This window comes from Ovis canadensis, chromosome 1 (genome assembly GCF_042477335.2).
Source record: "Ovis canadensis isolate MfBH-ARS-UI-01 breed Bighorn chromosome 1, ARS-UI_OviCan_v2, whole genome shotgun sequence".
Taxonomy (NCBI): Eukaryota; Metazoa; Chordata; class Mammalia; order Artiodactyla; family Bovidae; genus Ovis; species Ovis canadensis.
In genome coordinates this window covers 191290884-191306591 of record NC_091245.1, presented here as the reverse complement: position 1 = coordinate 191306591, position 15708 = coordinate 191290884, and the positions used below count along the sequence as shown (strand labels likewise).

General features: G+C 51.0%; 1 protein-coding gene across 7 annotated transcripts in view; it reads left to right on the top strand.

Annotated features, from left to right (window-relative positions):
• Positions 1–15708, top strand: part of MYLK (myosin light chain kinase) — a 280492-nt gene that overhangs the window by 209140 nt on the left and 55644 nt on the right. For all 7 annotated transcript variants that reach the window (XM_069555329.1, XM_069555313.1, XM_069555320.1 and 4 more), the window contains one exon: positions 4981–5073. In XM_069555329.1, coding sequence (XP_069411430.1) covers positions 4981–5073 — 93 coding nt within the window. The remainder of the gene's footprint in view (positions 1–4980; positions 5074–15708) is intronic.

The following is a 15708-nucleotide window of genomic DNA, read 5'->3' as shown; positions in this document are numbered from 1 at the left end:
GTCGCTCAGTCGTGTCCGACTCTTTGCGACCCCATGAATCGCAGCACTCCAGGCCTCCCTGCCCATCACCATCTCCCGGAGTTCACTCAGATTCATGTCCATCGAGTCAGTGATGCCATCCAGCCATCTCATCCTCTATCGTCCCCTTCTCCTCCTGCCCCCAATCCCTCCCAGCATCAGAGTCTTTTCCAATGAGTCAACTCTTCGCATGAGGTGGCCAAAGTACTGGAGTTTCAGCTTTAGCATCATTCCTTCCAAAGAAATCCCAGAGCTGATCTCCTTCAGAATGGACTGGTTGGATCTCCTTGCAGTCCAAGGGACTCTCAAGAGTCTTCTCCAACACCACAGTTCAAAAGCATCAATTCTTCGGCGCTCAGCTTTTTTCACAGTCCAACTCTCACATCCATACATGACCACTGTATTAGGTTGAACTAAATCAAATTCCCATTTTAGCAGGTCAAAAGCACCTGAATATTGGCAAACAGTATGGTTCAACCTGAAACATGGGTATAAAGTACTTAGCATCATACCAGGCATGGACTGGGGCTTCCCAGGTGGTGCTAGTGGTAAAGAACCTGCCTGCCAATGCAGGAGACATGAGACGTGGGTTCAGTCCCTGGGTCGGGAAGATCCCCTAAAGGAAGGCATGGCAACCCACTCCAGTATTCTTGCCTAGGGAATCCCACAGGCAGAGGAGCCTGGTGGGCTACAGTCCATGGGGTCTCCAAGAGTCAGACACGACTGGAGAGACTTAGCACAGACGCCCAGGCATGGACTAAGTACCCAATAAATGCCAGCTATTACTCCACATCTCATTCCCTCCTCTGGGAGGTGTGGCTGTTCTCATTTTCCTGGTGAAGAAGATCAGGAGCTTGCCCGAGGACTCATGGTCACCGGCCTGCAGAGCTGGGAAGACGCTCATTCTGGTCTGACCTCTCTCTCCTGGCCTTGCCAGCATGCTGCTTGCTCTGGGCCAGAGAGAGAGAGGCCAGCCCCTCTGCCCTACCATTCTAGGGGCTCCTGGAAGCTCAGACACCCTCCCAGAAGCCTCCCAAGACATCATTCCCCCTACCGACAGTTGCAGCTCTGGGAATGACCTCTCTTGGGGGAGACAGAAGGAGGAAGGCTGCAGTGGAGGCTGAGCCCAGAGCTAGCTCAGGAGTGGAAGGGGTGAGGTGTTGTCCATATAAGGATGTGTATTTCTCTCTATTTCGAGGCCCCCATCTCCCCACACCACCACCTTCCTCCCCCGTGCTTCTTTGGGGGCACAAGCAGGCCAGCAAAGGACTTCCAGCCCTGGGGCCCAGACATAGAAATGGAGTTCAGTTTCATCACAAGCTGATTAAAATAGACAGAAAATACACGCTGCTCTTAAACTTTTATAACTATTATTTTTATCCCCTGGGCAGCCGTGTGAGCACAAAGCTGGTTCTGATTAAGCACATGGTCCTCCCAGCCCACTCCTGGCTGTGGTTCTCACGGACAGACTGATAGTTAATGGCTTGTGGTACAGGCACAACCCCCAAGGGTGCAGGGGCGCTGCAGAGGAAAGAGGGGGCTCCTCCCACCCCTGCAGTGCTCCACGTCTGCAGGAGTGCCTGGTTTGACAGTGAAAGTTGCGCCCCTTTCCCCAGGGCCAGATGGAAAGATAAGTGCAGGGAACCTCTACAAACAAAACTCAAAGCACAAGAGAGTCGTGTCCGACTCTTGGCGACCCCATGGACTGTAGCCCGCCAGGCTCACAAGTCACTGCAAAGCAGTCTCCCATGCGCTGAGGACGGATGCAGGGGCAGGAAACATACAGCAGGGCCTCTGGGAGGGCTTTCTGAAGGGGGAGGATTTTAAAGTGGATTTGGGAAGGAGGCCAGGCTATGTGGCAAACAGGAGAAGTGAATGAATAGGTAAATGATCACCGTTGCACGCCTTCCCTCCCTAGAGTCTTGCAGTGCTGCAAGGCAGAGAAAATAAGTGTCATTTCCTCTGTACAAATGTGGAACTAGAGAGCCGGGGCATGATCCCAGGATTACTGACGACAAAGGCGAAGCTAGAGCTGTCCTCGCTCCTTCCTGATCTCCATCTCTCTAATGGCGCTCAGAAGCAAAGCCCACCACAACCCCACGAGGAGAGAAGGAACCTCAGCCCCTGTGTGCCTTCCTTCAGGCACTCAGGGAGACTGGGCCTCTCGTCCTCTGCTTGCTTGAGCCTCAGTCTCCCCATCATTAAAACAGAAAGTCTTGATCCTTCTTTACCTCCCTCCTCTGATGCCCTGGAACTCACTGGGAAAAAGATGGCGAGAAGAGTGCTGATGCCAAGGAAAAGAGGACCCTGTGTACCTACTCTGTCCTCACCACCTCTTCCTTAAAAGCGGGGAAAACAGAGAAATGTCTGGGTGTGCCTTTCTTTGAATTGTTATTGGTGCTGTCGGTGCTGGTCTGGAAGGAAGGGAAGAAGGGAGGGCCTCAGACAAGGGAAACTAGACTCATCTCATGACCTTGGTTTATGGCTGCCTCATCCACAAATGTCAAGGGAAGCATGGACAGGTTTTCCTGACTCTAGCAGTAGTCCCTGAGACCCGCCTCACCTCTGCGCTCACCCACAGACCCACCCACCTGAGGAGAGAGACTAGCAGTTTTCAGCCTGGCGGCATGTTATTGACACCTAGCCTCCCCACCCAGACCAGTCAAGTTGGGATCTGGGGAGTGAGATACCAAGGTACAGATGCTTCTAATGAGCAGCCAAGGTTGAGAACCAAAGGTTGATAACGTACTGAGGATTTTTCTGTAGATGACAATGACCTCTATTTCTGGGGAGAATACCCAATAAGAGAAAATGAAAGCATCCCTTCCCCGTGGCATTTCCTGCTCCTTCATCCATGTCCACAGAGACCAGTGTGGGGGCAGACCACTGAGGAGACAGGAAACAGGCCTCGTCGGCTACGGACAGCAGGTCCCCTGACTCATCATCTGGGGCTTTTTGGCTCTTATGGAAGGTGGCAGAGGATAACACGCAGCTGGGGATGGAGGCAGGGCAGGGGGATTCCTGAAATTACCCAGCTAACAAAGAGTGGGCCGGCCCTGGCGTAGGAAGGCAGCCTACTGGAGTAAAGGAATATATAGGGACAGACCCACGTTCTAGAGCAGGAAAGGAATCTGATGCCATCTAGAAGGAGCAATGCGTCCTGAGAGGAGCACTGAGTCTGCATGCCAGGGAAGCGTGCATGCCCAGCCCCTAGTTCTGTGCTTATGTGCCCACCCGCCAGAGCCCCTAGTGTCCAGTCTAAGGGAGGGCGCATGTTAGCAGCCGGGATTGCCCCACCCTGGAGGAGGGACGGGGAGATGGCCCTTCCTCACCAGCCAAGCCGCAGGAATGTGGCCAAGCATCAGCTGGAAAGTCCCCCCCGCTTCTTTCTCCCTCGTGCTTCCTCTTCAGGGGCAGGAAGAGGATGCACAGGAAGGGGCTCTGAGTGGGGGAGGCTCCCTCCTAGCACGGTCTCTGAAGGGAGTTCCTTGTGGGGAAAATGCTGGAACCTAGTGATAGCGGCATAGCCAGCTCCTTCTTATCCTAGCCCGTGGGCAGTTTCCCTGCAACTTGCTCGAGTCCGGTCTCTTCAAGGCCCAGTGAGGGCCTTTTCCTTTTCCACTCAGCCCAGCCCAGCACCGTGTTATGCTTGGCAATCAAAAAAAAAAAAAGAAAGAAAGAAAGAAAAAAAAAAAGAGGCGCAATGTGAGGGTTGCCAGTTAAGCTTTATTTAGGGCAAAATGAGGACTAAACCCAGGAGGCAGCACCTCAGATAGCTCTGAGAAACTACTCCAAAGAGATGGGGGTGGAAAGGTAAGTATATGTGAAATTTTGGTGAAGGGTGAATCCATGCGATCAAGCACATATTTTTCCAGGTTTCTGCTAGTCTCGTGAAGCTTGTGCTAGTCATGAGAAGCAGTCATCACCATGAAGGATTTTAGTGTTTTTCTAGATATGAGGAGATACAAGAATTGGCTCCTAAAATTTGCTCCTGAAAATATGTTTATCTGAAGTTGTGCCCTGCGAGTTTCCTACCCACTGCCCTCCCAGAGCACAGAGTGCCTCAGCTCTGCTCTCCACCCTGAACTCCTTTCAGGAGGTATTGGGGGTCAGCAGCACCTTATTGAATCTTTGTGGAGGTAGATGGCAAGAGCCCATGGCAAGTGCCAGTTTGTAGTTGACACCCTGCTGCCAAGGGAGGGCTTCCCCTGGCATCATCCACACTTGGCGTGAACATGAAGAGGGATTGTGGAGGACAGGCCTGAGGAGTCGTGTAGCATTTCAGTTCTGCCCAGAGGCTACCACTGCAGGGTTCCACTGGGTCCGCGTTGGGGAGGGTGCAGAAGCCCCCATGACAGGTCCGAGGTTCAGTCCAGAGCGAGTGAGGCCTGCCAACTGCCTGCTCAGGCCTCCATCTGATCTGGAGGTCTGACTGTCAGTGCCCTTGTTCCAAGGGAGTTGGAGAAAACAGAGGCCTCAAGACCCCTCCAGATCATGAGCCCAAGGGCAGCCACCCTGTGCCCTGCTTCCTCTGTTTAAGAGACCTCTCTGCACAGAGCAGGCTTCTGGAAGTCCAGAATGTTTAGCCCAAGTGGGTTAAGAACCAGTGAAGGGAAAGGCGGTGCTTGGTGAGCAGAGGGGCCCTGCTGATGCAATTGTGCTGGCCCGCACCCGCAGCAGAGGTGGAAATGCTTACCAGCTCCCAGGGTAGCCTGTCCATCCACCTTCAGGGGGACTTTGCTCTGCATTCAATGTATAAGGCCTGGTGGCACAACTGCTCCTTCTTTGGTGCTCTTGACGCCAGCCCAGGTGCCATCTGCCCCGTAGCACGAAGGGCCCTCCGAGTGGAACAGGGTGGGGAGGACTATCATGGTGGGTGGTGGAGGTGGGATTTTTATTGCAACGTCTCTTCTGCTTCCTTCCCTGGGCGGCTGCCAACTCATGTATGTTGTTCCCATTTAGTTCCAGATGCCCCCGCCAGCGAAAATGCCAAGGCCCCGGAGATGAAAGCCCGGAGGCCGAAGAGCTCTCTTCCTCCAGTGCTAGGAACAGAGAGTAAGTACCTGTTCAGCTCTTCCAGGCAAGCCCAGGACCAAGGGCCGCCACTGCCTTGCCCGTGCTCCGCAGAGCCTGGCCTCTGTCCTCACCCTGGTGCCCCGTGAGCTCCTGGTGACCCTTCCTCACCCTTCCCATGCCTTCAGGCCTAAAGATATCCACGTCCTCTGTCAGCCCCCCTCAGGCCCCTTCTGCTTCCCACCCAGACCCCTGGGAGACCATCCCCTAGTCTCTCTCAGCTGTCTTTCCCGCCAGATGCACCTTCTCAAGGGGGGCTCTGACCAGATCAATCCCAGCTGGAGTGCCCGGTCGCCCGCAGAGCCCACCCGCCCCTTACAAGTGGACCTTTCCAGGTGGCCGCCCTGGCACGCCTGCCACGTGTGCGCACACCTTCTGACATCGCCCCTCAGCCTTCCCGTCTGAGTGCTGACCCCGCCCCCCAGCTCCTTTCCCCCGTATTATCCTCAAGGCAAGCTCCTTTCCCCCGTATTATCCTCAAGGCAAGCTGAGCTCCTCGGCCCGCTCCAGCCATCCCCGTGCTCCTCCCCTCGTGCCTTCGCTTGGGCATCTCTGTCTTCAGACAGACTCCCACGGAAAAGCCATCTCATCCCTGAGTTTGTCCTTGCTCTGGCTGAAAGGAGCTCTTCCCTCCTGTGAGCCCCTGTAGTACTCAGCACCCACTTCTGCCAGAAGGCTGTCTCCTTCCCAGTGTCACGGTGACATGTCTGTCTCCTCCTCCCTCCTACTTTGTAAGGTGACTGGGCCAACTCAGGGGCGCACTTTTCAGGATGCCGATGCCGTGACCTGTTTGTAGAACGGCCTTACCCACATGTTTTGGAATCAGCTTGCAGCTGTGGTCTAAACAGCTGAGCAGGAATGGGGCTTTTTCTGTGACTCTGCACGGCTTTCGCCCTCTTTTTGGATCTCAGCCTCTTCCAGGACCCCCTCATCTTTATGGGGGGGCTTTTACAGGCCCATAACAATGTTTCAATATCTTATAAAGTTAGGAAAAAAATTAACTTTTAGATCAAAGAAGATGTTTTAATTTTTAATATTAATATTTATCTTTATACCAATGCAGTTATAAAATGTAACTTACATATATACATATATATATATATATATTTTTTTTTTTTTTTTTTTTTTTTTTTCTTTAATGAATGAAGGGGCCCTGAAAGGCAAAGTGCTTAGAGTCTACAAAGATCATAAGGCAACCCTGGCTTCCCCTACTGATGAACTATTATCTAATTTTGTTAGAACTTTGCCTTGAAAGCTCCAATGTTAACAGGAGGTATGGGGTTTCCTGGACATCCCCAACACGCCCTTTCTGTGTTTTAAAGAGCAAAAGACAAGACAGACTCCTGAATACCCGTGCTAACAAGGGAGGTGAGAGAGGGTAATTCACAGGCTGCCTCCACTTTTCCATTACAAGGCAGTGTTCTGGAACTTAGTTTTATTTGCATCTCATCAAAGCAACATATTTCCCTCCCCGGTGAGGAGCCTGGGTTCCTCATGCACATACCAGCTCAGCTGTCAGGGGGCCCTCTCAGCCTGCAGTATGCTGTGCCGACCGAACTGGAGTGATAATTTCTCATGGATATCTAACTACCTTGGAGCCTCTGAGTATCCAAAGTGGGCATTTAATGAGTTGTTGGAAATGCAGAAACAATTCTTTTAAAAAACCTGGTGAGAACGGGTTAGTGACTTTATCGTCTGACTTGGGCCTGTGCTCTTAGTTATGGGAGCAAATCAGCAGGAGAGATGTGGGCTCTTAGAAGAGCACCAAGTGGCAGTGAACTGGTCTGAGCGACTGTTCTTCCCTCCTGGGGGCAGAAGCAGGGATCCCTGGGGCTCCAGCTGGGAGGTCAGCAGTCTGCTGTCCTCTGCCCTGGTACATCCATTCCAGTGAGATCCCCAGGGAAGGGAGGTGGGGTGGGAGGAGAGTTGTGAAAGAGACAGAAGCTGGAGACAGTGAGCAGCCTCGTGGGTTTGTTGCTCTGGAGAAGTCTTCAGAAAACCCCGGTCAAGTTGTCATCATGCACTTCTAGGGAAGGGGCTTGCAACCCTGGCTGCATATTAGATTCACCTAGGGACCATTTAAAAATGCTGCCGCCTGCTGTACCCCAGACTCATTGGATCAGAACCTCCTCTGGTGGTGGACAGCTTCAGTATTTGTTTCAGCTCCTGGGCCATTCCAAGGTGCAGCCAGTCAGGCTGGAGAGCAGCTGCTCCAGAGGGAAGCCTGGTGCTCTTGCACCTCTGGTCTTGAGAAAGCAGAAGCAGGTCTTCTCTACTGCCTCCATTAAATGTGGAACCACCTGGGGGCTCCTCAGGCCCAGGTCCTCAGGGTATTCCAGCACCCGCCTTTACAGAGGGAGCAAGGTGCTCTGTGGTAGAGTCTGAACCCCATGGTTCTTCCCCCTGCAGAGGGCTCAGGGAATGGGGCTTAGCGGGCAGTGCTGCTTAACAGGAGGGGCAGGGCTGGCTGAAAGTGCTTTCTCTCCCTAGCAGACACACACATCTGTGATGGCATTAACTCCAGCCGACACTACTTGTCTGCTGAAGGGAAATTTCACTCTGTGTAGAAAAGCCTTCAAGTTGGAGTCACAGACAGATGTCTTACTCCCAGAAGGATGGAAGGGCGTGTCTCCATGTATGGTAATGGCCACGCTGAATCTCCTTGCTGGCCCATGACCCCTGCCCCCTCATTATCCCAGCCGTCACCCACTGGGATGCTGAGAGCATTAGCAGGGTGATTCCTTCAGAGACCTGCAAGTTCCCTGGGTACCTGCCCACCACCATGGGACTTCCTTCCCAGGAGGCTCCTGAGAAGGTATGCCGGAGATAGGAAATGAAGGGGATGTCTTTCAGATCTGCACCCCAAGTTCTTTTCTCACTTTGGGGGATAATTTGCATTATTTTTTAATTACATACATTAAATATGCCTGTCTTCTTGTTCAAATATTTTGGATAGTACAGAAGTTTACCCAGTGCAACATGAAAGCCCTCTTTCATCTTACCCCTAATTCCACTCACCTCCTTAAATATATTCACAATTACTGCTTTATAAATTTTCTTATATACACATGCAAATATGTCAGTTGAATTTTTTTCCCACAGAAGTGGCATTACGCAGTCTGTGCACCTCTTCAACTTGTCTTATTCTGTTAGCATTGCCATCCTCTGCCCTAGACATTTCTGGTTCCATGAGAAAGCCCAGATTCTCATGTTGTTGAGTGGCCCGGCTGTGTATATGTATTCATTTTTGTCAGGGACTGGGAAGTACCTAATGTAACCAGGAAGTACATCTTTCCTCCAGTGGCCGAGGGAAAGCTGAGTGGTTTCCTTGTCAAACAGATGGTGGCCAGATACATGTTTGGTGGCCTCCCCTTCCCAGCTTGAATATTTGGTCCTGTGAAGAGCTGTCAGGTATGAGAGTGGATGGTCCTCGTCCACACATTGCCTAAGAGCCCCTGGGGCCACCGCTGCAGCCACGGTCTGGGGAACATGAGGGAAAAGCCAAGCTGATTTGTCCAAACCCAAGGGGCTGGGTGAGAGAAAACTGGTGAAAGTACAAGTTAACCTGCTGGACAACCAGCTCACAAGTTCAGAAGTGAGGAGGGGGTCAGATTTGGGAAGTGTGGGAAGATTTCTGAATGAGGGAGATGGTGAGCCAGGTTACAAAGGAGGAGAGAAATGTGGTTTGGTTGCTGAAGAATAACATTCCTCTTATTGAGGAAAGACTCGAGGGAGAAACGCGCAAGTATTACAGAAGATCACAAGGGCCTCTGATTCAGTCATCCTCCCATCACACAAAACAAGCTTTTTCCTGAGCACCTATGTAGCAGGCATCATCTTAGACAGTCTGTGTTGCTTCGGGCAAGTCTTATTCCACTGGGCTACGATTAGTTGTTCCCATTTTACAGATGAGCTGAACTGAGTCTTAGAGAGCTAAACTGAGCTGCCCAGAGTCTGGCAGCTGGTAAGATGTGGGCACTGTGAGGCAGCCTGACCCATGCTCCCCCCCATACCAGTCTGCACCTTCCACAGTCTCAGGGCCAGCCTTGTGCTGTCCACACAGCGGAGGCACCGTCCTCCAGGGGGACACAGGTCTGACTGCCATCAGAGCTGCGGGGAGAAAAAGGTGACACTGGTACGCTTTCCTGGTTCTTGAGACCTGTCAGGGTCTTTGCTGCATGCCTCTCAATGGGAATTTTTTAATAACTTTATTCTGATATAATTTCACATTTACAGAAAAGGTGCAAAAATAGTATAAGAAACTCTTGTACACCATTTACTTAGATTCATCTATTGTTTGCATTTTGTCCTATTGTTTTGTCATTAGGTATAAACTCATATATATACACCATTCATCAAATATTCATGTCTATATTTATAATACCATATATATGCTATATCTAGCCATACATATTCACCATTGACCATATAGAGATGGATTTCCCTTGTGGTTTAGCTAGTAAAGAATCTGCCTGCAATGTGGGAGACCTGGGTTCGATCCCTGGGTTAGGAAGATCCCCTGGAGAAGGGAATGGCTACCCACTCCAGTATTCTGGCCTGAAGAATTCCCCCTGTATAGTCCATGGGGTCGCAGAGTCAGACAAGACTGAGCGACTTTCACTTTTATATAGAGACAAATATATATACTGCTTACAAATAGATATCATGCCCTTGACCTCTAAATGTCTTATTGTGTATCTTCTAAGAATATAACCGCAACGCAGTTCTTAAAATCAGGACATCTAACATTGACCTGATACTGTCTAACCCACAGTCCCACATTTGACTTTTGTCAATTGTCCATTCTTTCTGGCTGCTTTCCCCCCTCTTGATGGAAATGTAGTGTCTGCACTCCTGGAAAACTTTATGCACATCTCCAGCCCAGAGTGGGTCGTCTCCCACCTCTGAAGAAGGAACAGGGAGGAATGCGGGCTGGGGGAAAAGCATCTTCCACCTGTGGGGGTGTGGGGACGTGGGGGGCTGCAGCACCCTTCCTTGTCAGACCCCCAGATGCCCCTTTACTGTGTGTTCCCCATGCTGGGCCAGCACTCAGACACGAGGTACCGCCAGACAGCCCTTGGGGTGGAGAGCAGGGAATGAAGGTTCTTGGTTCTGCCTCTGGTTGAATGTGGCCTTGACCTTGGTCAAATCCCCTCCTCCTTCTACAGTGTCAAGTGGGGACTTTCTCCAACTGACCCCAGGCCTTTTCTAGCTCTGACATCAGGCCATTCAGTAGAATGCTTTTCTTTGGAGTGATGCAGGGTTGGCTAAAGCCCTTCACATCATCTGGTGTGTGGAAGGTGGAAGCTCCAGCAAGTGTGAACACACAGCAGCAGAGATATCCATACAGGAGGGAGGCTGTATGCATGGAGTTCAGGTTTAGGGTGTTCCAGCTGGAGGGGATCTGATGAGTTTTGTGTGAAAGAGACATTGCTGGGGCTTAAGGAATGGCTTGAGAAAAATAAAGAGGCAGGATCCAGTGATTAACACTCTGAGCTTCCAACACAGGGGGTTCGTTCAATTCCTGGTCTAGGAACCAGGATCCCTGGTCTAGGATCCCACTTGCTACGTAGTGTGGCCAAAAAGAAAAAAAAAAAATACAGAGAGGCACTGTGATAGCAGGCCCAGGGATTCCTCCTATCAGTCTGTAAAGCTGATGATCTTTTAGAAAAGACAGAAACATCCATAGGGCCATGTACAATTAGGGAATAGGAACCAAGGCCTGTCCCTCTCTGAAATGTCAGTGGCTGGTCTGAAGTAGGGATATAGTAAGCATTTCCCTTTCGAAGTGTCTTCATCAGTTCCCGTGTTCCTGGGATCTGGAGATGGCGAAGGTGGAACACCCCTTGTGTGCTATGCCTGGTCTTGGCCTGAGCTTCACCTCTTTTACCCATCCCTTTGACCTCTCTCACTACTGTCCCAGATTATGATGCTCTTAGATGTCTTTGCCTTGGTCTCCTGAATATGTCTCTCTCTGAAACCAAAAGTCAGTCACCTTGAAAGCATCTTTGGGTATCAAAAGCAGTGTCCAATTATCTTGAAGGGTTTCTCCAGGATCCCATCTTTCTTTTCAGTATGCTCTCCAGGAGTCAAAGGGCTGGAAGGAAATGCTGGAGAGGTTAAGACTTGGCATTGAGACTTGCTCGACAGGGAAAGTTGTGGGACCCTGGGAGAGAAGCGGGGTTATTTCCATGAATGTCTTTGAAAGCTGAGCCAACTCCTGGTTACTCCCAACCAAAGTATTGGCCTTGGTGCTCACGCTGCCCTCCAGCACACTGTGCGTGTGGGCCTGTGCTTCCACGCCTGGGCTGCTGGGTCCATCTACTTCCCTGCTCTGCCGTCGTCTCCCACGAGCCAGTTCCATGGCAGGGTGGGTCCTCCCAGGGATGCCCTGGAGGGTACCAGTCAGACAACGCTGGCGCTGCTGTCCCGGCCATGTGGGCTGCCTCTTTCACAACTGTCCCAATGTTCTGTGTCCTGGCGGCCCGGGGCTGGGTATTTGCAGTAACAAGAGGATCAGTGTTCCTCTGGAATCTTATGTGACGGCCTTTGCTGTGAGGGAATGTGTACAGGAAATTTGCCCAGAGATGTTCATTCTGGGAAAATGACCAATGTTTTTCCACAACTTTGTAAGGAGGGGCTGGAAAGAGCCTGATGTGTGTGGGGTTGGGGGTTGGGGTGGAGGGGGGCAGCGTCGAGGGTGCTGTTGAAAGCCCCCTGGAGCCCTGAGCCTGCCCCAGTGCAGGACAGTGAGATTTAGCCCCATCCTCAGATCCTCACCGCCACCCCCTGCTGTGACACAGCCTGCAAGGTGGGTGCTCCCTTCACATGTCACCCAATCCATGTCCCCTTCAGGAGCTTGCGGCAGAAAGTGAATGCTTATTTGGGGAATTATGGAGGGTTCGATATCTATTTTTTAGCTAGCTACCTAAAAAGGAAAATGTCCCCAGAGACGCAGAGATCCAGGGACCTCCCTGGACCCAAGGCTACTGATGCTACCTCCCCAGTTTCCTCCAGCTCCTCATTATCTCAGACCCTTTGGAAGCTGTAAGACCCACCTTCGGGCTCTGCAAATATCTCCCAATGGCTGACTCTGATCTTTCTGCTCTATGGATTCACTGGAGAGACAGACTCATGTGTCTTCAGATTGAGCAGCATGGAAACTCCTGTGGGGTGCTGACCTCCTCCCTCCCAGGGCAGAAGAAAGGTCCATGAGGCCAGGACTAGCTGGGTGTGGGCAGGCTGGCGCAAAAGCAAAAGATGCCTTACCCACATGATTGGAAGCCAGTCTTTCCAGCCCAGCTCCAGGTTTCCCAGGTGGCTTCTAAATTCAGTGTTTTGATTTTGATGTTTTTATTGGGCTGCTTCACTTTTTCCAGACTCAGTCTCCTGTCTGGGGTGGAAGGCTCAGCACCTGGCCACTTTGATCTAAATTGGTGACAGAGCTAGGGGCCTTCTTTTCATGGAAAGTTGCACGGGATCCAAGCCAACAGGCTTCATCTCTGAGCATCAGAGCCCAGGGCTGTGATGAAGTGTTCTCAGGAAATACCGTGTTAGCAGAGTTCCCCGGGGATTCCACTCATTCCTTTAAAAGGTATTTTCTAGCCTGTTCCCGGTACTGAGCAAGGCACTGGGGATACAGAAGATGAACATGATGGCCCTGTGCCTGTCCTCAGGAAACTTGCAGGGTAAATGCGCGCTGGGGGCAGGTTTCCGCAGTTGCCATGCCTTGTGATAGCTGCTGATGAAACCACCTCAGAGGCGTATGGGACCCACTGGCAGCAGTGATGTGTGAATGAGTCAGCAAAGAGCTGACAGCAAAAGCCTGGCATTGTAGAAACTGGAAGGCTTTCAGTGAGATACACAAAGCAGTGTCCCCAGAAGGCACAGGGGTCAGCAGCATCCACACCCCAGGGAAGGTCGGGAATCTGCGTTTTTAGTAATCCTCCTGGATGATTATCAGGCATGCTAAATTTTGAGAACCACTGCCATTGAGCATAAAAGGCATGAGTGAGGGTGTTCCCCAAGAGTTAGAAGGCTGGAGATGAAAGCTGAGGACAAATCGCGGAAACCCTTGTCTGATGAGTTGGACTTGATCCTAAGAGGCAATGGGCAGCCACTGGGAAAGTGTAAACAGTGGAGTGACATCAGATTTCCTTTTGACAAAGATCACTTTGGCTACAGAGTGATGGATGTACTAGGGTGGGCACAGGGGACCACAGGTGTAGGAGGTGGTACAGTTAGGGCTAGAATGGTAACAGTGGGGATGTGGAAAGAGGAACCAAGGAAGTTATTTTGTTGATGGAATTGAAAGATGTCAGTCAGTGACTGGAAATGGGAAGGGGTGGTGGGTGGGGGGCCTGGGAGAAATGGAGATGAGCAGCAGTGTGGGGAGAAGAGCTGCATTTGGTTTCAGATGTTGGGTTTACGGTATGTGCCTGGGGAGATGGTGTCAGGCAGTGGGATGTATGGGTGGGCTCAGGAGAGAGGTCTGGGCTCCAGGGAAAATGAGGACAGCAGAGGGATAAAGAGAGGAGCTTAGGGTAGTTTGGGGAGTTTGAGAGTTTTGGGGGCAGTGCTGTACCAGGAGGCATATACTGCCTGGGACTGGCTGTATGGGAGAGGGACAGACCCTGGGCAAGGAGAAAGAGGATGCTCTGCTCTCCTTACAGGCCCTGTGGCCAGAAGCCACCATGGGGTTTGCAAGGATAGTTACATCTTTTTCTGTTTCTGTGAAACTCCTCTCTTACAATGGCTAATGCAGAAAGTTTAGGATGTTGGAGTAGGAGGTGGGGGACAAAAGGCTGACAGCAATAGTAAGATAATAAGAAGGAAGCATCCAGAGGGAAAGAAACTGGTTAGTGACCCAAGAGGTACTGAGAGTTTGGGCATCTGGACCAGTGAGAATTTTACCTGTACTGAGGCCCTGAATTGGGGAGGGAGCTCCAGGCACAGCAGGAGAGAGCTCATATAGGTGTAAAGCTGACCTGGCCAGCAGTGCAGGGACTGAACAGATGAAGGAAAGTACAGAGAAGTCCTTTGGGGATCTGTTTGGGGAAGAAAGAATGGGTTGGGGGGAGGAGCTGGGGAGGGGAGGGGAGGACTGGTGTCAGAACGTGTACTTTATGCTATATCTTCATTGACACAATGGACATGGGTTTGGATGAACTCTGGCCATTGGTGATGGACAGGGAGGCCTGGCGTGCTGCAGTTCATGGGGTTGCAAAGAGTCAGACATGACTGAGCGACTGAACTGAACTGAACTGAACTTTACAACAGAGCTTCAAATTTTCTTTATTCTCCCCATATTCTTTGAATGGGGACCCTAAAGCTCCAAGAGGTTACATAGCAAGCTTTAAGTTACACCCCTTAGGGAGTAACAGGGCAGTATTTGAACCCAAGTCCAGGGCCAGAGCCTATGCCCATTGCATTTCTGCAGAGGGACAGAGAGGGTGGGGAGAGTGTCCAAGGGAGTCAGGAGACAAAGGGAGAAAAGCAGCCACACACTGGGCAACAGAAGGCTTAAGCCCTGTTTCTAATTCAGCCACATGTCGTTTTATGAACCCAGCAAGTCATCTGACTTTTATTCAAACCCATCTCCTTTTTCATGAAATGGAAACAATGTGACGTGCCCTGCTTGTGTTTGGTTGGGGTAAGAACCCAATGGAAAAAGGATGATGACATCATGGATTAGAAACTCAGCTTGCTGAGTCCAGCTCTCTACAAGAAATCAGGTGTTAGAATCCAGTAACTCTGCTTTCTAGTCCATTAATCATGTTCTCCTAAGCCCAGAACACAATTAATGGATTTCAGCAGATGGGCCTCTAAAATATATAGAGAATAGGATACAGAACATTGTTAATGTTTAAAACAGCTGTGACTGATGGGAACCAGATCAGTTTCAGATGCTAATGAATTCAAACAGGAGATGCTCCAAATTTATTGAACAACCAGAAAACTTTGGCCTTCAACCATATTTAATTATAACACAGAAAGATAGATATTAGTTCAGGCTCTGCTTCCAGCCATGTAAGTTTACCCACAGACCCCAAGATAGTATAGGGGGAACTTTGGAGTCATCGCTTTTACTGTATGTCATCTTTGCCTCTTTATTAACTCCTCACCCACAGCTCCAGAGGCGGGCACCCTGCCGCCAGAGCTTCTCCCCAGTTCCACCAGTGTGCACTGACTGGGCAGCCTCAGCATCAGCCTCCACAGTTCTGGAGGCTAGAAGCCTGAGGTCAGGAGTCAGCAGGTTTCCTTTCTCCTGAGGCCTCTATCCCCTCGGCCTGCAGGGGGCAGCCTTCTGGCCGTGTCCTCACATGGCCTTTGCTCTGTGCCTGTCTTCCTGGTGTCTCTCCATGGGCCCAAATTTTCTCTTCTTATAAGGACACCGGTCAGTTTGGATTAAGGTCCACCCTAGCAGCCTCCTTTTAATTTAATCACCTCTTTAAAGTTCCTGTTTCCAAATATAGTCGTATTCTGAGGTACTGGGTTAGAGCTTCAGTGTATGAATTGGGAGGGGTGGGCGCAGCTCAGCCCATAACAGCAGCCCTCCACACTCTCCTGCTCCCAGGAGATCAGGTCCCGGCTCTGGGAGGAACCCCCTTTTCCTTC